At 34.6% G+C, this 25,829-nt stretch overlaps 2 protein-coding genes across 2 annotated transcripts; both read left to right on the top strand.

Annotated features, from left to right (window-relative positions):
- The first annotated feature begins 495 nt into the window (after window positions 1-495).
- Window positions 496-2,453, top strand: LOC130969255 (L-ascorbate peroxidase, cytosolic). The gene is made up of 7 exons (XM_057894902.1): window positions 496-958; window positions 1,342-1,390; window positions 1,482-1,567; window positions 1,695-1,774; window positions 1,858-1,960; window positions 2,077-2,135; window positions 2,249-2,453. The coding sequence occupies exons 1-7, from the start codon at window positions 599-601 to the stop codon at window positions 2,262-2,264; spliced, it is 753 nt and encodes a 250-aa protein (XP_057750885.1). The 5' UTR covers window positions 496-598; the 3' UTR covers window positions 2,265-2,453.
- An 11,857-nt stretch (window positions 2,454-14,310) lies between these two features.
- On the top strand, window positions 14,311-23,870 carry LOC130965284 (V-type proton ATPase subunit a1-like). Its single transcript, XM_057890032.1, has 19 exons — window positions 14,311-14,345; window positions 16,576-16,696; window positions 17,334-17,378; window positions 17,846-17,965; window positions 18,178-18,285; window positions 18,577-18,690; window positions 18,804-18,977; window positions 19,138-19,275; window positions 19,538-19,645; window positions 19,774-19,881; window positions 20,076-20,224; window positions 20,440-20,593; window positions 20,924-21,084; window positions 21,916-22,122; window positions 22,210-22,393; window positions 22,483-22,566; window positions 22,890-23,086; window positions 23,168-23,227; window positions 23,666-23,870. Exons 1-19 carry the CDS (start codon window positions 14,311-14,313, stop codon window positions 23,868-23,870), a joined length of 2,472 nt encoding a protein of 823 aa, XP_057746015.1.
- Window positions 23,871-25,829: the final 1,959 nt, after the last annotated feature.

Here is a 25,829-nt window from a genome sequence, read left to right as displayed (position 1 = left end):
ACTAATGTTTAAGCTAACAAACATAATATTGAATTTCGATATCTAAATCTCCGTCCAGTAATTTAAAATAGAAAATGGATCCTCTTAAATTTTTTTAACAATTGAGAAAGTAAAGTGTGATCTCTCACCATTAATTTTATAAATGTAATTAAAAATAAATATAAAAGTGAGAATAATAAAAAATTAGAGATCACACCTTACACTTTCAATTTTTTTAAAGAATTAAGAGGATCAAATAAATGCACCCTTTCCAAATTTTCAATCTCTTCTTAATTTCAATTTAATTTCCATTTCTCTTGTATCTAATTGGTCAGTGACATTATGATGCCACACCTACCCCCGCGACCCAAAGTGAGAAATACACGTGCGGAACCCATTGCAACCGTTGATTTCCAAAATCATCACTCACCGTTAGATCATAACCCATCTAACCGTCCAAAATTAGCTACTAGAACTTTCTGTTCTTCCCAAACCTTTTATATGTATCTTCACCACGCACACTCCACACTCCACTGTTGGCTTGTGCTCTCCTCGTGTCTTTAGGTTAAACCGCTCCTTTTTTTCGCTCTCACTCGTCCGATTTCAAGAACGTCAAGCCATGGGGAAATCTTACCCAACCGTTAGTGCTGATTACCAGAAGGCCGTTGAGAAGGCGAGGAAGAAGCTCAGAGGCTTCATTGCTGAGAAGCGATGTGCTCCTTTGATGCTCCGTTTAGCATGGCACTCTGCTGGAACTTTTGATGTGGCTACAAAGAGTGGAGGTCCATTCGGAACCATTAAGCATCCATCCGAGCTTGCTCATGGCGCCAACGCTGGACTCGACATCGCTGTGAGGCTTTTGGAGCCGATCAAGGAGCAATTCCCTACGTTGTCCTACGCTGACTTTTACCAGTTGGCCGGTGTAGTTGCTGTTGAGATCACTGGTGGACCTGAAATTCCATTCCACCCTGGAAGAGAGGTATTCTACCTTGTGTATTCCTTTATACCTTTTTTTCATTCTCTTTTTTATTTAAAAATATATTTTAGTTTAAAATGATCATTGTATTATTTGTCATGATTTTAATCATCATAGCAATATCAATATGATGGTGGAATTATCTACTGTTACTGCTCTCTGGTTAAATTTACCTTTTAATATATTTTGTTTTGCCGATAAATTGTTGTGTGTTTGTTGAAATTATTTGGTAAGGTTCGTTTTCCCCTATTTGTTTTTCTGGAAAAGAAATCTGTTACTTAGATTTTATTTGATGTTTTGAAGGAACAATTTGGTATGCGTTTGTTTTTCTTTCAATTTGGAAATTCTGTTGACTGTGGTAATTAATATTATTGCTTTAAAATCAGGACAAGCCCGAGCCACCACCCGAGGGTCGCTTGCCCGATGCAACTAAGGGTACGTATCTTAGACTTGTAATGTTTCGTAATTGATTATAAGATTTTCTTAGTGTTTTATCTAAGTTGTTTGATTTTTTTCTGTGGTGCAGGATCCGACCACTTGAGGGACGTGTTTGGCAAGGCTATGGGACTAAGTGATCAGGACATTGTTGCCCTGTCTGGTGGTCACACTCTTGTATGTATTTTTCCTCCTCCCTTGGATTTTATGTATTTTTAGTCACATTAGATTATTAGTTTCATGTGATTGTGAGAAAGGAAATTTTCGTACTGCTATTAACTGGTTTGGCCAAATATTATTGTAGGGAGCTGCACACAAGGAGCGTTCTGGCTTTGAAGGTCCTTGGACAAGCAATCCCCTCATCTTTGACAACTCTTACTTCAAGTGAGTGTGGATTATCTTTGATGATGCTCTTTCTGTTGGTTTCTTCAACAAAATTTGTTATTAATGTCATGATCATTTTGCAGGGAGCTTTTGAGTGGTGAGAAGGAAGGACTCCTTCAGTTGCCAAGTGATAAGGCACTCTTGAGTGACCCTGTATTCCGCCCTCTTGTTGAGAAATATGCTGCGGTATGTATATTGAGGCATTCATTTGCATCACATTAACTTGAAATTATCTGACCATACGATGATTGGGTACTATTGAGTAGTATGTAACCACTATTTTCTCATTTGACGGATTTCAGGATGAAGATGCATTCTTTGCTGATTACGCTGAGGCACACCTTAAGCTCTCTGAGCTTGGGTAAGATTTTCATCATCTATGTTTCTTAACGTGTACACGGCGGTGTCAATTGCTTTTTCAATTTCCACATTGTTAGCTGGGAGCTGACTTTTGTACTTAAATTTAACTCACAGGTTTGCTGATGCCTAAGAGCTACTTGACGTTGACGGGGTGGGAGCTTAGGGGTGTGTCTTGGGAGGCATGGTTGCCCGTGATGTTTATCTCATTTTCCTTGGACATGGTTGTTAATTCTAATGAGGTTTCTCAGATTTGAGATTAGCTTTTGAATGTATTTTGCTGAACAGTGATGAATGCAAGAAAGTTCGTTTTCTTTGTTAATCCGTTGTTAAATAACGTTGTTCCAGTGGCAACTGGCAATGTTCAGCCTCGCGGTCTTTTTTTCTTACAATTATTTTCTCCCGTATTTCACCTTATATATCGAGAAATGCTAGGGGATTTTTAACTTGCCCTGTAAAATTTTCGCTGATAAACCGGCGTCCTTTTCTTTCTTAACATCAAGTCCCTCTAATAAAGTTACAAAAATTAAAGATGATTAAATTATTATTATTTATCAATTTATTTACTTTTTAATTCCCTTAAAAAATGTGGTCCAAATATTTTTTTTATTTTAACATAAATAATATAAAACCCATGAAATGGATTCTTTTAATTGTTAAAAAAAATTTTTTAAGTATTAAGTGTGATTTAATTTTTTATTATTTTTATTTTTATATTTATTTGTAGTTTTATTTATAAAATTAATAGTGAGAAATTATATTTTATTTTTTCAATTATTAAAAGAAATTTAAAAAATTGAGAGGATTTATTTTCCATTTTACTACGCATTCATTATATGTATTATGTGTTAGTGTGTTCAATTTTATAATTTTTGAAATGAGATTAAAAATAATATATATTATTAATTATTAAAATAAAAATATCTTAAATATTTTATATAATTAAAAAATATAAAAAATAGTTAAAAATATTTATATTTTAATATTAATAAAATATAAAAATATTATTATAATTTATTTAAAAAATATTTTGTGTTTTATATATGTTGTGTTTCGTATTTTATAAGATTTTAGAGTAAAGTATATTTTTTATTTTTAAGGTTTGTAATTTTTTTTAAAAATATTCATAATATTTAATTTTATTTAATTTTATTTCTAATATTTTTGATTTATTTAGTTTTGTTCTTTAACGTTTTTTATTTGTTTTAAAATGATCTTTAAATGTTTTCAATTTTATATCCAACATTTCAGATGAAATTAATATTTAGGGATAATTTTGATACAAACTGAAAATATTAAGAACAAAATTGAATACAATTAAACGTTAGGGGTATTTTTTATAAGATTAATGTTACACATTCAAGTTTTTTTTGTTAATCAAGTTAGTCTAACATAATAAAAATCAGTTATAACTAGTATTATTTTTAGTCTTATTATTTAATTTGGTTGGACTTGGTTCATAAACAAACTTGAATATGTAGCATTATTCTTTTCAGGGTTAAGTACGATTTTGATCCCTACGGTTTAGGTCGAAAATTTTTTTTCATCCATAACCTTTTTTTTTGCATACAAAATCGTCCTTAAGGTTCAATGTAGTTTTAAAATCGTCTCTCAGACAATTATATCCTCAGTTCAATATCATTATCTCCATCACAAAAAGAGAGAAGCAGAAACTTAGAGACAGAAGCAAAAATTCAGATAGAGAAGCAGGGGGTAAGAACGATTTTGGTCTCTAAGATATAGGCCAAAAACTTTTTTCGTCCCGAACCTTTTTTTGCATACAAAAGCATCCCTAAGGTTTAACTTGGTTTTAATATCGTTCTTACCTTAGGGACCAAAATCGTACAGAGGTGGCGGCGAAAGCGGAGGCAGAGGTGGATCATGGACACTTTTTTCCTCTTCTTCCCTTCCCCCTTCTTCTTCTTTCTTTCTCTCTTCGCAGGAGTAGAAACACTATCTTTCTCTTATTTTTTTTTATTTTATAATTTTTTTGTTATAGATATTTTAGTCAAAAAATTTAATATTTAAGTAAAAAAGATGATTTTAAAATTTGGTTTTAAATCTTAGGGACGATTTTGTATGCAAAAAAAAAAAAAATTGGGGACGAAAAAATTTTTTGACCTATACCTTAAGAACCAAAATCGTACTTAACCCGAGAAGCGGAGAGAAGGAAGCTCGTCGTCGCTTGGCCCTCGCCCTCGCAGCGTTGCGACTTGGCCCTAAGCTTGCCGCGACTCGTGCCCTAGGTTCCCTGTGTTAATGTTACAAGTGTGAGGAGTGTATAAAGTTAGTCCCACATCAAAGAAAGCAAGGAAGAGTGAGGAGTTTATATGATGAGAGACTCATTAACTTACTACCTTAAGGTTTTGAGTTGGATGTGGTGTCTTCTCATCTTATGTTATCTCATTTGATTCCTCCCCAAAATCTCCCCGGTGGTCGAGAGCTCTCCACGGTTGGCCCAACAAAGTGGTATCAGAGTCGATGGTTAATCGATCTGGTTGTTTTAAGGAGTATTCAAGGTGAAGCATCGAAAGTCTTCCCGGGAAAGGTGGTCCGGGCGGCGTGTCTCGCGGTGTTTTGCGGCGGTATGATGGACGAATACTCGTGGCGAAAGAGCTAGAAAAAGGGGAGTTGATACTTGATGTGGAGACTCACACTTAAGGAGGAGATTGTTGATGTTGCAAGTGTGAGGAGTGCATAAAGTTAGTCCCACATTAAAAAAAGTAAGGAAGAGTGAGGAGTTTATAAGATGAGAGACCCATTAACTTAACACCTTAAGGTTTTGAGTTGGATATGGTGTCTTCTCATCTTATGTTATCTCACTTAATTTCTCTCCAAAATCTCTCCGGTGGTCGAGAGCTCCCCACGGTGGCCCAACACCCTGCGACTCGCCCTCGCCTCACCTCACCGCGACACGTCTGGCCCTGGCTCTCGTGTTCCTCATCGTCGTCGGGGAGGTGGTGGTAGTGGTCATGTTCCTTGCGTCCTCCAGTAGTGTCTCTTCCTCTCACAATCAAACAACACCTTCAAAATCAGCCACCAAGAAAATGCGTAACATTCAGGAATGTCAGGTACAAACAAAAATTGAAAAAAAAATAATTTTATCTTTGTTTTCTCCTTTCTTCTGATTTTATTATAATTTTTTCTTAAAATATATGTATAACCGTTCACTTTACAGATCCAAATCCAAATGCAACAAGAGTTTCAGAGGGATTAGAACCTTTAGCTCTATCGAAGGGGGATCACAAGCAATTCATTTGAGTTTTGTTGACTGTTCTTGGTAATTAGACTTATGGATTTTTAGTTCTTGTAATTGAAGATGAATTTGAAGATTTCTGATTATTATAATTGGATATGAGTTTTGTTAATGGATGAAGAAGAATTTTAGTTATGAGTTTTGTTCTTGGTTATGAGTCTTGACGATGATGATGATGATTTTTTTTTGTTAATGATGATAGTTTTAGTGATGAACTGTTATTTTGATTTGATTTTGATTTATTTGATATTGTTGTTGAAGATTGTTTTTTTTTTTTGTTAAATTCATGAACAGATGGTGATGGGATGGCAGTGGGTGGAGTGATGGAGATGGTGATGGAGTGGTAGTGTGTGGAAGTGGCAGTGGTGAGAAGAGAAAAGGGGGTATTTTTTTCATTTAAAAAATTAATTTGTCCAAAAGGACGATTTTAAAACTACGTTGAATTTTAGGGACGATTTTGTATGCAAAAAAGGGTTAGGGATGAAAAATTTTCGACCTAAACTATAGAGATCAAAATCATCCTTAACCCTTCTTTTTATAATTTATGTGTCTGCATGTTTAATATTGTGTCCCATGTCAATATTAGTATTTGTATTAACGGCAAACAATAATCAAATTAACAATTCTGGATTTTAAGTTATTGGCCAAATCTAGGTAGTATAAAACTAAGTAATGAACAACCAAGCAGATAATAACTTAATATAACAATTCTGGATTTTAAGTTATTGACCAAATTTAAGTTAACCAATAAGTAGATGAAAATCTTAAATAAAGGACTCGAGTTGGCGTTGTTGGTGGTAAAGCTTTTTCCATCCCATGCGTGGTGCAGCTCCTACGGCAGGTTTTTTTATTTAAATAAAAAATACATTAATTTCTTTAATATGCAGGAATATAAAAACAAACAAAATGCGTAGGGTCATTTCAAGAAAAGCACCCGCGAAATGGATTAAGCCTTCATTTTAGGGGGAGCGCTCGCAAATTGCGTCTGTGATGGCAGACTGAAAGATTGACCATCCAATCCATTGCTGGCGACCACGAATTAGAGAAAGTCGTGGATGGCGCTTGCGAAGTGGCCCATTTCAGATGCAGCAGCAGCGAAATGGAGCAACTCATTGGCGGCGCACACGAATTGGGGAACTCATGTATGACGACCATGAAATGGCGACCCGTCAGTCAAAGTTGCAAATTCCAATGAGCACTAGTCCTCGTACGAGCATGCACTGGTTGAGCTGGGTGATCATGGATAAAGGTGAAGGGGTTTGGGACAAATATAAAAAGGGAGAAGGGGGAGGGGACTAAGTCAAACATTGTGCTGTGGGTTTAAAATTTTGTATTATGGGTTAGAAAAAAAATGAGTGGCGGTGGAAGTAACATGGAAGAAACTCTTAATCGGTTGGATGAAATTCATATTGCCGCACATTTGCTTTAGAAGGTTAGTTTCAGTGATTATGTTTAGTGAATTACATTATTAGTATTCTTGTTAGAACTAATTTTGTTGTTATTTAATCTTGGTTAGAGTATTTTCAATTATATTATTCATCTTTTTTTTTTAATTGTAGCCCACCCGTGTTCTTACTCCGTATGGCAGATTTGTTGATATTTTCATGTCGGATCTGGCGTATCCAAGCATGGAAATTAGGCGGCAGAAACTTGAGCCTTATCTAAGACGATCAGGATGTTGTAGTTTTTGACAGCAAGCATCGTTGTTTCTCTATTGAAAAACTTCAACCCAATCTCAAGCTCCATCTCACCTGACAAAGCATAGTTACTTGGTTTGTCTTCTGTGATAGTCGAGTTCAAGTTCCAAGATTTAAAGATAGATAGTATGCTGACGGCTGCTAAATACACCACCCCCACCCCACCTCCCGATTCAGCACAAAATGGAAGAACTGTCTCGCGATAAAGCGGTTAGGTTTCGTGAACAACTTCTGCTTTGTCACCGCTAAAATCTTTGATGTCATCTTCATCAGATGTGTCTGCCAAGCCATCAACATGACCTTTTGGGAATGCAATGAGGTTGGAAAAGGAGGGACTTGCATGCCGATTTTCTATATTTTATTCTGGCGTCACAAACGCTTTAAAGGTGGGACTACGACCCCTACCAATATCCTGAAAGGGAACGAATTCTGCCGATCCCAAATTTCCAACATGCTCCACATTATTAGAACTAGATGAGCTTCCACCAATATCTTGAAGATTCACACCAAGTTTCAACGAATATATGCTTCCAATGCTACGATCATAAGAAAACATCATCGAAACATGTTGGTCAGATTTAATCTGCATTTTCTAATATGCAAACGAGTTGGCTACTGCAACTGGCATCCTGTAAGTCAACTTCGTGATTTTTTTTCCAACCATACCAGTATTCACGAGAATCAATTTTTTTAGTTCTTACAACGATGTTTGTGGCAGAATCATTATCCAAAGTGGATCATCACAAACAAATATAATACTTTTTGCTGTATGAAAAATTTTTACATTTGAATATATGATGACATAGATGTTTTCAGAAGCTATAGACACCGCAAAACTGGCAACCACGATATTTAAGAGAGAAAGAAAGTAAAGAGGTGGAAGAGAGATTTTGGAATTGGAAGAGATTGCAGGAGAATAGTTCTATGGTAACACACTGGTAGCCACAAGCGTTTATATAGCGAAACTCGGAACCAATTTCGCATGCGGTACACCTTAATTGTATCATTTCGTTTGTAGTACTAATGAGTTGGACACTATTTCGTGTCTGCCTCACCTGATGTGCATATTTTGTGGGCACCAGTCACTAATTGGCTATTCATGTCCATTTCGCTATTGCCGAGGTAGAAGTGGTTCTGCCATGTCAGATCCAATTCGCTGATGCTCCTCCTAAAATGAAGGTTTAACTCATTTTGCGGATGTTTTTCCTGAAGTGGCCTTGCGCATTTTTGTCTTTCTTTCTATCCTTGTGTATTCTGATAATTAATGTATTTCTTTTATTTCTTTAAATAAAAAAAGCCCTCAGCGACATTATCGCTTCAATGTATTGTTGTGGTTGTGTACAAGAGTACTCCACGGTCGCATCTAATAGGGGTGTTCAAAACCGATCCGGACCAAACTAAACCGACGAACCGAGCCGAAAAAATCGAAAACCAAAAGACCGAAAAAAACTTATTTTGCTGTTTTCTGTGCGGTTCGGTTTGGTTTTTGGTTTTGACTTTGAAAACCCTTATCGAACCGAACTGAACCGGTTAAGAAAAAAACTCTAAACATTACTAACCCCACCCCCAGACACCCACTCCCAAACAAAATTGCGCGAGTGTGAGCGTCTGACCCTAACCCCCAAATCCCCAATCCCTAACCTAGCTCAGTACTCATCGCTCTCTCTTCTCCAAATCTCCACACCTGCGCACCCAGCCACACCTTCCTACACCACCCACCACCGCGAAGCCTTTGGCCTGTCGCACATCATGCCAACACGAAGCCTTCCTCTTCGCAGATACACGGACAGAGCAGAGATCCCAACAGTCCAACACGAAGCCGTCGGCCTGTCGTACATCAGGCCAGCACGCCACCCATTGACCCAGAAGGCCAGCAACACGCCACCACCGACTGACTCGACACGGCAGCACAGCACCACGCCGTCGCCATTGAGATGCCACCACCCTAACCCATCAGTTCAATCCAGCACAGCAGCACCTCCCAGTCTCCCACTCAGCCTTCCTCCCAAGTCAATATGGAGCCCGAGCCACCGATTCAGGTAATGTTTACCATTTGCTGTTTACTGGTAATTCTATTCATTAGTGTTGATTTGTTGCTACTTGCAGTTGATTTGTTTATTTGTTGCTAGAATGATTATTGTGGATGAATTGACTTTTTCACATGTTGAGGGGGAGGGTTTTCGTTATTATACGAGTAGTTTGCAACCCAAGTTTCCAATTCCTGGAAGGCTCACAGTTGCTAGGGATTGTTGGAAGCTTTATTTGAATGAAAAAATTAAGTTGAAGTCTATTTTCTCTCAATCAAATCAAAATGTTTGTTTGACAACTGATTGTTGGTCAGCTGTGCAAAACTTGAGCTATCTTTGTCTTACTGCTCATTATATTGATGCTAATTGGAAACTGCAAAAAAGAATCTTGAATTTTTGTGCTATTAAGAATCACAAGGGGGAAACAATTGGTAGGAAGATTGAGAGATGCTTGTTGAGCTGGGGGATATCCCGGGTTTTTTCTATCACTGTTGATAATGCTAGTTCAAATGATGTTGCACTTCCTTACTTGAAAAAATAGAATGGAGGATTAGAACTCACATCCATTAAGGGGAGAGTTTTTACATGTTAGATGTTGTGCTCATATTTTAAATCTTGTAGTTAATGATGGGTTGAGAGAAATACATGAGTCAATTTTAAAGATTAGAAATGCAGTTCGGCCTGTGCGTGCATCACCGGGTCGTACTGAGAGGTTTAAAACTATGATTAAGGAAGCTAGAATTCTGGAAAAAGGCACTGTCCATTTAGATGTTCCTACTAGGTGGAACTCTACCTTTTTAATGCTTGAAAGTGCTTTGAAGTTTCAAAAGGCATTTAAACGATTGGGGAAGAGAGATTCTGAATATGCTATGATGTCTGGTGGGATTCCTAGGTCTGAGGATTGGGTGAATGCAAGACATTTTGTCAAGTTTTTAAAAATATTTTATGAGGTTACTAACAAAGTTTCCGGTTCAACGTTTATGATATCTTTTCAACACTTTAATGACTTTTGTAAAATATTGTCTACACTTAAGCATTTGATGGGAAGCTTAGATACGGTACTTTCAGGCATGGCTGAGAAAATGAAGTTCAAGTATGATAAGTATTGGGGAAATATAAAGAACACAAACATGATAATTTTCATTGCAGTTGTTCTTGATCCTAGGTATAAGCTTCAATTGATTAAGTGGAGTTTTGAAAAGTTGTATGAAAAAGAAGATGCTGAATTCTTAACTTCAAAGGTAAAGGAGACGCTTTTCAAGGTGTTTGATAGCTATAGGCTGTTTGGTGGTAACTATCAAAGATCTACTTGACAAGATCCTCCTGGAATTAGCACACAAGAGCTTGAGGCACATGAAACTTCTTTTGCTATGGAATTTGAGAAGGAAATGCAATTCAATGAGAGTGTTAACAAGAATGAGGTGGAGTTATATCTTATGGAGGCATTAGAGAAGAGTGGCGTGCAATTCGATATTCTAAATTGGTGGAAAGTGAATTCCACTAAATATCCAATTCTTGGGCAGATTGCAAGAGACGTCTTAGCCATGCCAGTTTCCACAGTTGCTTCAGAATTCGCATTTAGTACTGGAGGAAGGGTGTTGAATAATTATAGGAGTTCTCTAACTCCGATGACAGCTAAAGCGTTAATTTGTACACAAAATTGGCTTCGAAACTCTCCAAAACTTGTCCTTGAGGAACTCATCGAGGAATTGGAGAAGTTGGAATTAGGTATAGTTAAGTTTCTACTTATAATTTTCTTTATTTTAATCTAGTTTTTATTAATATATATTATTTGTTATGATTGTTTCTTGTTTTATATATTTTGTAGAAGTTGCACCCATACGTGATCCCAATGAAGAAGATTCTGGTGTTGAGTCTGATTGAGTACATCTTGTTATGGTAGGAATTGTTCTCCTTATATTATTATTATTATTATAATTATTATTGTTGTTGTTGTTGTTCTTATTATGTAACTGTTTTTTTTTTCAGGTTGGTTTGCATTAAGAAGTTTAGCTATTTTGTTGGAGAAGACACCATAACTTTGCTATCAGTTTAATGACAATTTATTTTTATTTTCAGTTGTATTGACTGTTGAACTATTAAACTTCTTTAATTGTCATATTTGAATTCTGTTGTCGTTAAATTTAATTAGATCAAGACTTTGTTAGCTATTGTGTATTTCAGTTTGTCAATTTCAATGTTATGACTTTGCATAATAGTATGGTAGAATTTTTTTTGATTTGATTGAAAAAACCAAACAAACCGAACCAAACCAAACCGATTTTAATTGGTTTGGTTTGGTTCGAATGACCTTGACAAAAAAATCGAACTAAACCGAATCGCAGTTTAATTAAACGATCGGATCAGATGATTTTTTCCTAAAAAATCGAACCAAACCGCACCGCGAACACTCCTAACATCTAATGCTGCGTGGAAATAACCAAAATTTCCCCCTATTCTCTTAAGTCTTAACCAATCCCCCAAAGACTATTATTATTATTATTATTATTATTATTATTATTATTATTATTATTATTACATACAAAATAAGTCTAATAATTCATATTTTTATGAATTAAATATAGATAATAATAACTAAAAATAAATACCAATTCAGTATTCAAAAGATTTAGATACAGACAAAATAGTATATAAAAGATATTATTGACAAAATAGTCTTTGAAGAATTTTTAAATTTAACAAAAGTGATCATCTATCGTTTGATTCCGTTTTCATTGACAAAAAACGTTGAGTTGGCCAACAAATTTGTTAAATCTCTAATTTACCCTTAATCACCAACCCCCTCCTCCCAACTCCCACTGCCACCAACCCCCTCCTCCCAACTATCACTGTCACCAATCTCTTACCCTATTTTAATTCTACCATCATTCTAATTTTTCACTACATAATTTCATTATCATCTTGTTTTTTATCAACAATAAAAAATGATTTTTTTACAAACAATAAATGAAAAAAAAAGATCTAGAAAAGAAAAGAAATATTGAGATTCTATGAGACCATGAGAACCAAATTGCTGAAGAAGAATATCGCAATGCCTTAAGCTTCTTCCATGGCAGCTGTTACTGCTAAATCTTCACTGCATCGCAACAATGCTCACCCTTATGCCACTATCTTCGTGCTTCTCTTGAGATTTCTTTTTATTTTTGTCGCATCACATTCTCTTAGATTGGAATATGGTATTTGTATTTGTATTCTTCTTCTCGTCTTTGTTGTGGTGGTGGTATTCTTAGAGGTAGAGGTTTTTTCGTTGATGGAGGAGATGTTCTAGTGCAGGTTGGGCGAGTTTCGTCAGGCTTATCTGTAGCGTTGTTTTCGTTTTTTTCATCTATTTTATTGTTGCTTTAATAATGTGCTTTGTTTTGATTATATTTGATTGCCGTTTTTCTTTTTTGGTTACCTTGTTGCCGCTTTCGTTTTTCTTCTTCCCCACCTCGTTGTTCTTGACATGTTTGTGAGTTATTATAAAGAAGAAAATTGGTTTATTCATAAATTTTGATTATCATTTAGTTGCTAAAGTTTTAGTCTTTCTTCCAAAATATGGATGAGTTTGGCCTGATGATAATGATGTTGCGTGACAGATGATGATGGTTCTCCATTTCTATATATGAAGAAGAAGGAGGAGGAATATAACAATCTTTTGAAAGAGTGACAGTAGAACCAAGAGTAAATTGGGAATTTTATCAAATTTTTTGTCCAACTCAATATTTTTCCGTCAATGAAAACAAAGTCAAGTGACGAATGGTCTTTTTTGTCAAATTTAAAAATTATTGAGGAACTATTTTGCGAATAAACTCTTTTGGGTACTAGTTTATCATGACCTGAATCTTTCGAGTACCGAATTGGTATTTGTCTCTAATAACAAATTTAAGAGTAGTTAAGATGATAACTATATTATACAATAACTAAGGGCTTGTTTGGGTGAGATTCTAAGAAAAGATCTTTTTTTGAGTTATCTTTTTTTAAAAGATCTTATTGAAAAGCAAAAGTAATTTTATGTTTGGATATCTCATGTAAAAAGGTATTTTTATCTATCAATTATGTTTGGGTATAACAATATAAAAGTACTTTTTTGTTTATTTATTACATGAAAAACATCTTTTTTTAAAGGAAAAAAGATCTTTTAAAAAAAGATGTAAATTACAGCTTCTCAAAAAATATCTTTTTTTTTTATTTTACTAGTGCTTTTACTTTTACTGCTAGAAGTTTGCCAAACACGTTAAAAAATAAAAAAGATCTTTTTTCATTGAAAAAAGATCTTTTTTTAACAAAATAATGGCACCCAAACATGCACTAAAAAGATTATAGGATTAACTTTTAGAGTTGATAAAATAATTTTTTTATAAATTATATATGATAAAGACATTTTTGAAAGAATTATATGAATAAATTAATATATATTTATTAAATTATATTTTATTTATTAAATGTATATAATAGCAACAATATAAAATTGGTTAAAAGGACTAATACTATTTTTTTCAAATTAAATACAATCTCGATAGGGAGACAATAAGGAATATTGACAATGTGAACAATTGGCTGATTATTTAGCCCAATATGGGTAAAAATGAATATCACTCCATAAATTATCCTAAATCTAAAAACCCTCATTCAGTTATTTCACAAAAACAACCATCCAAACCTTAATTACAAACAATTTTCACCCCCAAATCTTTCTTCCTCCCCAGCCGGCAGCCAACCCCGACGTTCTTCACTAACCATCCTTCCTCCGTGACATCAGAGACACTATCACCGTCCTTCAGCTTCAACCCTAGTCCACCCCCTCTCTCGCGTGCGTCTGTCTTCATCGCCGGCAACCAACAGCTCGGACGGACGCCACCTTACCGTCGCGAGTCTCTGTGTCATCCGCCGGTAGCCCGCGTCGAGGAAGTCATTCGTCGTTCCCGTCGCGCGTTCCTGGTACCTGGCTCGCCGCTATCTCCCGCGTCGGTACCCAGTTTGGAGGTTGCATCCTGCCACCACCGCCCTAGCGTCCCAGACTGTCGAACTCGTGTCCGCTGAACAGGTCGCCCCCGTTGCTGCTACGGCACCCACCCCCAGCCGTCGTCGACATGCTACCGGACGGATACTAACTCACAGCAAGGCCTGTTCTTCCATTGCTATTTTAACAGAACACATTAAGCCCCAAAAAACAACCATCTACATAAACAGTAACCAATGGCGGAGCCACATAGTGGGAAAGGGGGACAATGGCCCCCTAATTTTAATTTTTTACATGTAAATTATATGTAAATTTCATTTTAACTCCTTTAAATTTCAGTTTAACTCCTTTAAATTTTTATTTTAGTCTTATTTTATTGTGTAAATATTTTTGCCCCCTCTAATATTTTATCTAGCTCTGCCCCTGACAGTAAAAATAACCATCCAGTTAAGTATAGAAATGAACACCCGATGTTTGTGATAAAAAATAACCATCCAATTACTCACTAAAACGACCATCTGCATACATAATGGCGCGTTGGTGGGTTGCATGACGAACGAAATGTGCGCAAAGGAAGTGTATTCGTCGGGGGTTCGTGGACAGTTGGGCGGTGTCGGCTGGTGTTCTGGATGGCGGTGGGTGGTGTTCTTTGCGGCGTCAGGACGGAGAGAGTGGAAGAGAATGTACGAGAGGATAGCACTACAAGGCAGAAACACACACAAAGAAGAGAAGTTACTGTATACGTAATTATATCATTTATAAATTCTTATATTTTTTTAAATTTTAAATTTAAAATTATTAAAAATTATTTTAATTAATTATCATCTGAATTTAATTTTTTTTAACTCTATTGTTCATATTGTTCATTAAACTCATTGTCTCACTATACTTTTTAAATTAAATATTATATACAAGAAAATACTATACTTCAAATTTCTCTTATATTCTTGTTAGGTTGTGTTTCTTTGTAGCTATTGAAATTGTAACTGAGATTAGAGGACTTGGACTTAACATTATATTTAATAGATAGAGATTGAAATTAAAATTTAAATTTTAGGATACAAGATTTCAATTTTTTTTTATACTTTTTAAAAATGAATACATATGATACTGAAATTTAATAAATTTTTTAAAATATATTTTCTTTTAACTTTTTAAATTTTAATTTTTGTTCCTCTTTAAAAATAAATTAGGGCTTCTATTTATATTTATTTAAAACTAAACACGGTATTATATTTTAAATAAATTAAATATAATATAAAAAATTAATCAATTTTTTATCTTTTAATATTTTTTTTAATTTTTGTCATTCAATCTCAATCTCCTTTTTAAATCCATCTTAATGGATCATTCCATGAATGATAAATTAAATATGATTTATTACACTTTATTAAGACTTTGTATATAACTTTTAATGTCAAACTTTAGCTAATGCTAGCCTAAATTTTAAAATAATTCCACTTCACACGACAATACAAAGCAACTTGAGAATAAATGTAAGAGAAATGTTAGGGGGTCAACAATTTTTGTGTTTTCTAACCATCAAGTAGCCATCAAGAGTATTTTTAATGGTGTGAGATTAAATCTAATGGTGTAGGATCATTCAATTTTCTCTTGATGGTTAAATGCTGGCCAAATTTTCAAAAAGCTGCTGGCCCCAAGACTTTCCCTAAATGTAATATAATGTAGTATTTTTATCCTGCTCACGTAAGATTATCTAAGGTTCATTGTCAAGAAAAGGACTACTTCACCTAATGTAGTCCTTTTATCTGGCTCTTTTTTTTCATAATTTTTTTAGTTTTATTTATAAAATTAATAATAAAAAATTATACTTTATTCTCTAAATTATTAAAAAGAATTGAAGAGATTTATTTTTTCATAGTCACATGACACAAAAATTTATCCTAAAATTAACATATATACTTATACAAAAATACAGAAAATACATTATAACTTATTTATTGATTGATTTTTAGTATATATATATATTTATATAATTTCGAATCTAATAAATTAATAAAAAATCAATTCTTTTTAAGTGGATTGAAAAACACCAAACACATACAAAGTTACAAAGAGAGAGTAACCATTTCCATCCAAGTTGATGGACTCAAGTCTCAACTTGAAATAGAGAGTAACCATGTTTTCTGTTTTTTTTTGGTGTCTAACCATGTTTTCTGTTTGTAATTTCTCCCACACTAAACTCTGAATTTCTTTATTTTTCGCCAAGTTCGTTCCATCACGTTGCATCGTGTTCGTGTGTGTATTGTAATGACAGTTGCAAAACTGCAAGCATTATCTTCATCAACTCCGATGCCTGTGGCTCCAACTTAAAAAAAGAAAAGAAAAAAAAAAGGAAAAAACACGCACTCCAAACCTCTCACTCTTCGCACGTAAAAAATAAAAATAAAAATAAACAAAGAGAAGTTTTTCATTTTCTTTTCTCAGATCTAAACGCGAAGTTCCGCTCCCTGCTTGTTTCCCGGGAAAATGGAACGGCTCCCGCCGATGGATCTGATGCGCTCCGAGAAGATGACGCTCGTCCAACTCATCATTCCCGCCGAGTCCGCTCACCGAGCCGTCTCCTATCTCGGCCAACTCGGCCTCCTCCAATTCCGAGACGTACGTTCCATAATACTCTTTCATAGATCAGCTTCGTGTTTTTTTCTTTTACTTACACAAATTTTCCGTCATTTTGATTTTTTTCGCTCGTTTTTTATCTTTACTTTTGGAAGAATGATTTCTTCGTGTTTGTTTTTGGAGTTCGTTCGTCGTTTTGTTCGAGTTCAGTATGAAAACTGAAAAACTGTTTACGTATCTCTCAAGGAACGGTTGAAGATTGCTATGTTGTTGATTTTCACAGTTGAAATGAATCTGGTAATGGCAAATGGTGTTTCTCTTGTTGTTTGTCACATGCACAGTTAGTGAAAACTGTGATCGAACGTTCTGAGTGTTTATGTGAAATTTCTTTGCATGATGAATCTATTTACTATTGAAGAGCTGGTCAACAATTGCGTAGTTCAGTTCACAATTCATTGTTGTTATATTATTCGTCATTCATAACTTCTTTAGAATGTTTATAATTATAGGAGGTCTCTCCTAAGTAGTTACTACTTTCTGATGAATCATTGATGTATATATGGGCTTCTGGAAGTGCTTTTGGCCTTCCCAGAATTCCTGGTTTGGACGTTGCTGCTGTAAAATTCTTCTAAGATCTAAAATAATTGTGCTCTTATGAACATACTTTCTTCATCTACAGTTAAATGCTGAGAAAAGTCCCTTTCAGAGAACGTTTGTTAACCAGGTAATCTTCCCTGCTCTCATTAGCCGGAATCCTGTTGGTTTCTTTATACCCCGATATTTGTTGTCTTTTCTGCATTGAAGTTTAAAATGTATTATTTTTGTTTGTCAATATTTGAGGTGAAGTTGGAATTTAAACCTATTGGAGATCCTGCTAAATACACTTAGTTGGAAGAATATGACAAATAGCATTAATCGTTTCATGTCAATCAGACTATTGTTATCCAAATCCTCAAGATTTGATTTTAAAACTTGTTGTAACTTTGGAATAGTTTTTTAAAAGATGTTTTCCCTCAAGTTTCTGGAATTTACGTAAACCGAACTTCGTGTATAGAAAAAACATTAAAGTTATCGCTTTTAGTTTATTTTTGGATTGGATATGATATCAGCAATCTTCAAAAGTCAGGGTTATGCTTTTACTTGTCTATATTTATTTATTTATCAATATTAATTCCCATTTGTATTTAACAGGTGAAGCGATGTGCAGAAATTTCAAGAAAGCTACGATTCTTCAAGGATCAAATCAGTAAAGCTGGTGTAGTATCTTCTGATCCAGTAATGCAGCCAGATATTCACTTAGAGGATTTAGAGGTCCTTCTCTTATTTTACTGCTTTTTCCCCAACAGATATGGTCAGTGAGTGCCCTAGGGCTTGCATTCAAGTTAATATGTTCAGGATGCAGGATAAGAAATTAGAAATGACATGATGTAATTTAAGTCAGTTATCTGCATTTTCCTATTTTATGTGGAAACTTTAACACTCGAAGCTGACGTTTTTAGTCTCTTGGATTCCTCTGAAAACAGATACAACTTGCTGAGCATGAACATGTGCTAACTGAAATGAATTCTAACAGTGAGAAGCTTCAGCAATCATATATGGAACTCTTGGAGTTCAAAGTTGTATTGCAAAAGGTATTTCGTTTTGTGATTAGTATTGAACATATTCTCATAACCTCATGTTTCTTTGAAAGTACTAGAGTTGATCATCTGCTTCCTCTTATCTTCATTATAATAATATTCTCCGCTCGAATTTAGTTAGCAAATAGTGCTCTTTCTGATCACAACTTCGCATTAAATACTAGAATGCTGTACTTATTCTAATATTGTTTCTGATTTTATTTTAATCCATTTGCTTTGATATAAAATACTTACTATATACTTTTTTCCCTGTATCCATGATATAATTTTATGGGTAAATTTCAGGCATCTGCTATTCTATTTTCAAATCATGGCCATGCTGTTCCAGAAGAGAGAGAACTAGAGGAGAATATTAACTCAAAAGGAGATTATGTTGAGACACCATTTTTGTTTGAACAGGTCCTTCGTAATTTCATCATTCAAAAGTTTAGAATCCTCTAGTCTATTACCTTTTATTTCCCCTCAATTTTATTTATCTTGGAATGCGCTTCAATTATTTGTATATTTAATAGGAAACGAGTATGGAGCCAACAAATCAATCTGGTTTAAGATTTATCAGCGGCACAATTTGTAAATCCAAAGTTCTTAGCTTTGAAAGGATGTTGTTTCGTGCTACAAGAGGCAACATGCTGTTCAATCAGGAACCAGCTGATGACCAACTCATGGATCCTATTTCAAATGAGATGGTTTTCTTTCTTCTTATTACTTTAATGATGATTTATTTTCGGCTACAATTTTCTTATTCTGTATTTAAGTAATCATTGTACCATTTTATGCCTCCATTTATTTTCTGATCAATGGATTCTTTGTCCGCATGAAGACTGACCTCTGAAATTTTCTTTCCAGATAGAGAAAGCAGTATTTGTGGTGCTTTTCTCTGGGGAGCGAGCAAGAACAAAGATTCTGAAAATTTGTGAGGCGTTTGGGGCACATAGTTACCCTGTCCCTGAAGATATAAGTAAACAGAGGCAGATAATTAACGAGGTAAACATGAGCTTAAGAAGATCCTTATATACTAAATAAGATTTCAGAATACGGTAACATAAAGCTGTTGAGTTTTGTTTTCTGGCAGTATCATTCATTGGTATTGAGTAGTACCATGAGAAAATGTGAATTATATTGAAATGAACTGTGCCTTGCCAAGTAGATTGTTTCTGCTGCTCTATATCATTTATGTCGTCATTTGTGACTTATACATAGGAAATTGAAAACAATATGATTTGAAAAGCTTAGTTGGTGGTCATAGGTTTCATCACGTCTTGCTGACATAGAAGCTACTTTGGATGCTGGGACTAGGCACCGGAATAAGGCTCTAGCTTCTGTAGGAGATAATGTTGAAAAATGGATGGACATGGTAAGAGTTAACTTGTGAATATAATCGTCTCAGATTTTTTTTGTTCTGTCTGTTGTAGCTAGAAAAGTGTACTAATCTCTGATAATAATTCTCAAGTAATGGTTCTCAATCTCATCATCCTGTCCTAGGTAAGAAGAGAGAAAGCTGTCTATGATACATTGAACATGCTAAACTTTGATGTCACAAAAAAATGTCTTGTTGGGGAAGGATGGTGCCCTATATCTGCAACAGCACAGGTAGATCCCAACTAAATTTTTTTTTTAATAATTGGGACACTTTGTTATTTATCGGAAATGTTTGGTAACCAAAAAGATTTAGCAGCAACTAATGAATGCTAAATAAAACTGGTTGTTTTTTTTGTCTCTCTAGCATTACCGGTTATTTATATTATCAGTTTATCACTAAAGAGATTGCATTTAAGATATTCCAGATTCAGGAGGCTTTGCAACGTGCAACTTTTGATAGCAATTCACTAGTTGGCATAATCTTTCATTCAATGGATGCACTGGAATCTCCGCCTACATATTTTAGGACCAACAATTTCACAAGCCCATATCAGGAAATCGTTGATGCATATGGGTGAGCACAATATTTATTATGGTTTGTAAGAGTAGCATATAAGCTTTAAAGACGCAGTGAAGTTAATTACTTTTCGTGGAATTGGAAATACATGAATAGCTTCTATGCCAGTTGATAAATAAACCGTCAGATCAACATGGATGCACTACAAATAAGACAAAGTATAACTTTATTGGAAAACTGAAAATACTCCTGACGAACATTTTTAATGGCAGTGTTGCAAGATATCAAGAAGCGAATCCTGCAGTTTACACAGTTATTACATTTCCATTTCTTTTCGCGGTGATGTTTGGGGACTGGGGTCATGGAATTTGCCTATTGCTTGGAGCATTAGTCCTTATAGCATGTGAAAAAAAGCTCAGCGCTCAGGTGATTTCATTGTAACTGTCACAAATAAAGTAAACATTGAAAAGATTATATCAAATGCATAATGGGTGTGACACATCAATTGAACATCATTCTTTTTCCATCTAATGTCTAATAAGATCATTGTGATGTTCAACAAGCTAGTACGTCCACTTACTACGAGCAGACTAGCATCAGAGTGTAATTTCTAATATATTGAAAACAAAATTTTATTTATTTTCTGCGAAACACATAATTGCATACAGATAAACCGGTTATGCCTTACTTTTGTCTTGCACTTTGAAAGTTGGCATCGGAACTAGACACCTGATAGTTTTATTTTATTTCTCCCAGAGACTTGGAAGCTTTATGGAGATGCTATTTGGCGGGCGCTATGTGCTTCTTTTAATGTCATTATTTTCAATCTACTGTGGGTTAATCTACAATGAATTTTTCTGTGTTCCTTTTCACATATTTGGAGTGTCGGCTTACAAATGCCGAGATAATTCATGCAGGTCTTCAATAACTTTTGTGCTAGTATTTTTTATTTGTTATATTTCCTAAATACATGATGCATTACTTGGTATTTTATGCTGTCTTTATTATTTCTTTGAATTACACTTGTGCATTCTTTATTAAAACTATTGTTGAGAGCTATTCCATTTATAAAAAGAAAAAGTTCTTCAATAACTTGGTTATTGCGTTTCGGAGTTGGGTATTGCTGTGAACATGAGTTGATTGCCTTCTCTTCTTTAATGCATTTTATGTACAAAGGTATTCTCGAATATGTTCTGTAGCCAGGTTGATGAAATGTATGTCATTTGGGTTGAGGTCCTATGTTCAAACATTCAAGTTATGGTATAAACTCCTTGATATGCCGAATTTTACATTTTCTAAAATTCTGATGTCAATTCACGTCCTTCTGCTAAGTTGTGAACGACAATGTGAATAATCATTTCGTTTGACACCATCAATTACCAATTCTAACTTATAAGAGTTACCGTGACATATGCCAGTTATCCTTGAAGACTGAAGCAAATATTATTTGACTTTTCCTCCCTGTTTGAAGTTTGTACATATTATCATACATTTGTTTCTATTTTTTGTTATACTTATATAGGATCAATTCTAACAGGAAAACTATTGTTCTGTTTATTTGAAATTATTGATGTTTCATTTATAAGTTGAAAAAATTATGCCATGAGGAATAATTTATTGCCGTCCCTTGCAAAGATGCACTTGTCTGTTAATGCTCTCTACAGCTTCAGAACTTGATTGGGAAGCTGTTTTTAACTGGTCTTAACTTTGTGCTGTTTGGTTTTTCTTCATTCTCCACATTTTATCAGGGATGCGCATACCATTGGTTTAGTCAAATATCGAGAAACATACCCATTTGGTGTGGATCCCAGATGGCGTGGAAGTCGTTCAGAATTGGCTTTCCTTAACTCCCTCAAGATGAAGATGTCCATTCTACTTGGTGTGGTGCATATGAACTTAGGAATTATGTTGAGTTATTTCAACGCTTGTTTTTTTGGTAACTCAATAGATATAAGGTGTGTTGCTCTTCTAACTCGATGTAGCTATTATTGTTGCCGCCCTTTGAGTAAAATTTTCAACTTACTCTTCATGTTGCTTTCTAGGTACCAGTTTGTGCCACAGATGATTTTCCTCAACAGTCTATTTGGGTATCTTTCCCTTCTCATTGTTGTTAAGTGGTGTACTGGCTCACAAGCGGACCTCTATCATGTAATGATTTACATGTTTTTAAGCCCTTTTGAGAAACTTGGTGAGAATCAGTTATTCTGGGGCCAAGGGGTACTTCAAGTATGATTCTGGTTCTTTTTTTCATTGTTGCTTCATAAATATATTATTGTTCTATTTCCTCGTTTTTCTGAGTTACGGCTTCTATGCAGGTAGTTTTGTTACTTTCTGCTCTAATTGCAGTTCCTTGGATGCTCTTTCCAAAACCTTTTATACTAAAGAAGCTTTATGATGAGGTGCCACTTTTGCTTTCAGGGTTCTCTTATTTTATTGCTTGAAAGCTTGATATGTGTAAATTATGTCGGGGTTTGAGCTTCCCCTATTAGGATTCTGATCCGCTGAAGGTGGTTGAACTTCAACTCAACTTGAGATCCATTACAGGATCTTTTTCTGTGGACTAAAATATGCTTGTTCTAACTTACTTCTATAGGCTATGCTGACTTTTTTGTGTTGCCATATTTCAACTTGTTCTATACTTTCCTTCATAGCCAGTTATTAATAACACATGGCCATTGAGTTTGTCAGGCAATTAATCTTCTTCTATCCTGAATTATTATAGAGATTTTTTCAAGGGCAAACTTATGGTAAGCTTAATACAACTGAGATGGAGACTGAGGTGGAACCGGGTTCAGCAGGGCAACATCAGGAGGAATTCAATTTCAGTGAGGTCTTTGTCCACCAAATGATTCACGCCATTGAGTTTGTTCTAGGCTCAGTTTCAAATACAGCATCTTATCTTCGACTTTGGGCATTAAGGTTTTAATCAGCTTCGGCTTTTTCTTTAATTTTCTGTTTTCAGTCGCTGCTCATTCATTAATTTTTGTCATCACTTCGCAGCTTGGCTCACTCAGAACTTTCTACTGTTTTTTATGAGAAAGTCCTGCTTCTTGCTTGGGGGTGAGTTTGATTTATATATAAGCCTTTATATGGTACAATATTTTACTTGGGCTGTTTTCATGTCCTTTATTGAAATGCTTCACTTTTCTTTGTCTCTTTTGGATTTTTTCCCCATAAATATACATTCCACTGGAACGGCCTTTGATGTACTCTGCTGGCTAGGTGTTATGAAAATACCATGCATCTAACTTCCATTGTTAACCATAAATATTTATGCATCTAGGGAGATAGTGAAGAAATTTAAGTTAAATTAATTCAGATTCCCATGAAATTAAAAGCACGCTCTCATGTTTACTTTCTTTTTTTTTTTTTTTGGCCATGGTTTAGGCTCCAGAATTATCCACTCTCAATGTTTGCATTTATTTGTTGCATTGTTATTCTTCATGTCATCAGTTTATCCTAATCATTGATGTCATTCCTTATCAATAACTATAACAGGTATGAAAATCTCATCATTCGGATAATAGGGCTAGTTGTTTTTGCCTTTGCAACTGCCTTTATACTACTCATGATGGAGAGTCTGAGTGCGTTTCTTCATGCCCTGCGTCTTCATTGGGTAGAATTTCAAAATAAATTCTACTATGGCGATGGCTACAAGTTCAAACCTTTTTCCTTTGCCTCCTTAATAGATGATGAAAATTGATCCATTCTTGTGTGTGTTTATTGTCAAGACATACTTCAATGGAAGGATCACAAAATGAAAAATTGTACTAACCCAGTGTGGTGGTAGCTTGGACGTGAAGTTTGCTTGATGTTATGCTGCCTGATATTTCAATCTAACCACAAAGTTCTGACTCATTTTCCTGTGGCTATGCTGGAGCAACGGATTTCTGCCAACTGACATGGATGATATCCTTAATAGAATGGTTTTCTTTCTTAGATTAGGAAATGGGAAGAGATAAGGGAAGGGAATGGTTAGAGTAATTCTTGTAAAGAGACGAAGTTGTTGGATTTTGTTGTTTCGGGTTATACACACATAATGTAGCGTAGGCTTTTCTGGCATGTAGAATTGTAGACCATTTTCGTGTAATGATTAATCACCAGTTATACCATTTTACTTTTCTTTAATGATAGCTAGCAACATACTTGAATAATTCACGCGCGTTTCAACATGCCCTCTGCAACAATCAAGTGATGTAGTCATGTTTCCCGCTGCTTCGTCTTTGGATTTGACATTCATCCTCAGCTTAGATATGCTTTCTTTTTCGTATGAAAAAATAAAATAAAAATGCATCATCATGTTCATCTTTATTGCTTTTGATTTGTTAAAATTATTTCGATACTTGCAATCAACTATATATTAATCCTCTGCCCCTGGTGACCCTGGAGAGAGGAATCACAAAACAGTGGTGATACTTGTCATGGTGGCAGCTACACAGCCAAACTAAAACGAGTATATAAGTGAATATTTGTAGACACGTAATAGTCCTAGTTATAGATTGACATTCTTGAAATTAATATATTAAATAAATAATTAAGTTTGCATAAAAAATATTTTGTTCGAAATTAAAATTCTTCATAAAAAAAAAACCTTCACAATATTAGAGTTCCCTGCAATGGAATGACCGAATGAACAAAATAAATGCAGAATAACTGAAGGAAAGATTAAGGCATAGGCTAATAAAGTAGATAATTAAATGGATTTAGCTAATTAAATATAGTTTTTCTTTGGTCAAGGACTTGGTAAAGTAGTCAAGGACTCACTCAATTTATTGGGAAGCTTCAAAAATAAAATTTTTGAGCTTTTTGACTTATGAAAAGTAATAGTATTAATGTCTGGTGCAATTTTTAAAATTAAATTGTAACTTTTTAAAAAGTTATTTAAGAGTTTATAGAGAAGTTAAAAAAATGACTTCTCTTGTAATATTATTATTTTGAGAAAATATAGGGAGCCAATGGTCTAAGCGTACAATGTGTACAATGGAGGTTTAGGAAGTATTAGATATATGAGTATTAGTAGGAAGTATTAGATATATGAGTATTAGTGTTACATTGTCATGTCAGGTTACGCTTTTGGGATGAGTGGGTTCATGATATGGTATTAGAGTTCTAGATCCGAAAGGTCAAGAATTTGATCTTTGGTGAACTCCAAAATCAATTCAAATTTTTTGGATGAAGACTTGAGATGTTTATTATGCCTAGTACTCAAATGGTTATTCTGAATAATATAGGTAATGTTTATTTTATAACACAATAACCTATTGTACACATTGTACAATTAAACCATTGGCTCCCTAGCACTACCCTATTATTTTTTATTATATTTTTATAAAATAAGTACTTTTAAAATAAAAAATCTAAATACAAAATAATTTATTTATAAATTATTTTTAATATAGTTATTTATTTCTTAAGTTATTTTTTCAAAATAGATTAATTAAATTATTTTTTCAATCTGGGCAGTAAAGGGCCGAAGTCTAGGCTAGACTTCACGGGCCACATTGGAAGAAATGGTAAAATAACTAACGACCGAACAACCCAAGCTCCTAAGCTCAATGACCATTGACCAATCATATTGATTCCCGTACCGTTGGATGGCACCTTCTTAGTTCTTTCAAATTCACATACCTCATCTTGTAAGTTCCTTTTTTTTTAAGGTGAA

This window comes from Arachis stenosperma, chromosome 3 (assembly GCF_014773155.1).
Source record: "Arachis stenosperma cultivar V10309 chromosome 3, arast.V10309.gnm1.PFL2, whole genome shotgun sequence".
Lineage (NCBI taxonomy): Eukaryota > Viridiplantae > Streptophyta > Magnoliopsida > Fabales > Fabaceae > Arachis > Arachis stenosperma.
The sequence above is the reverse complement of the archived record's forward strand: the minus strand, read 5'-3'. Positions and strand labels throughout refer to the sequence as shown.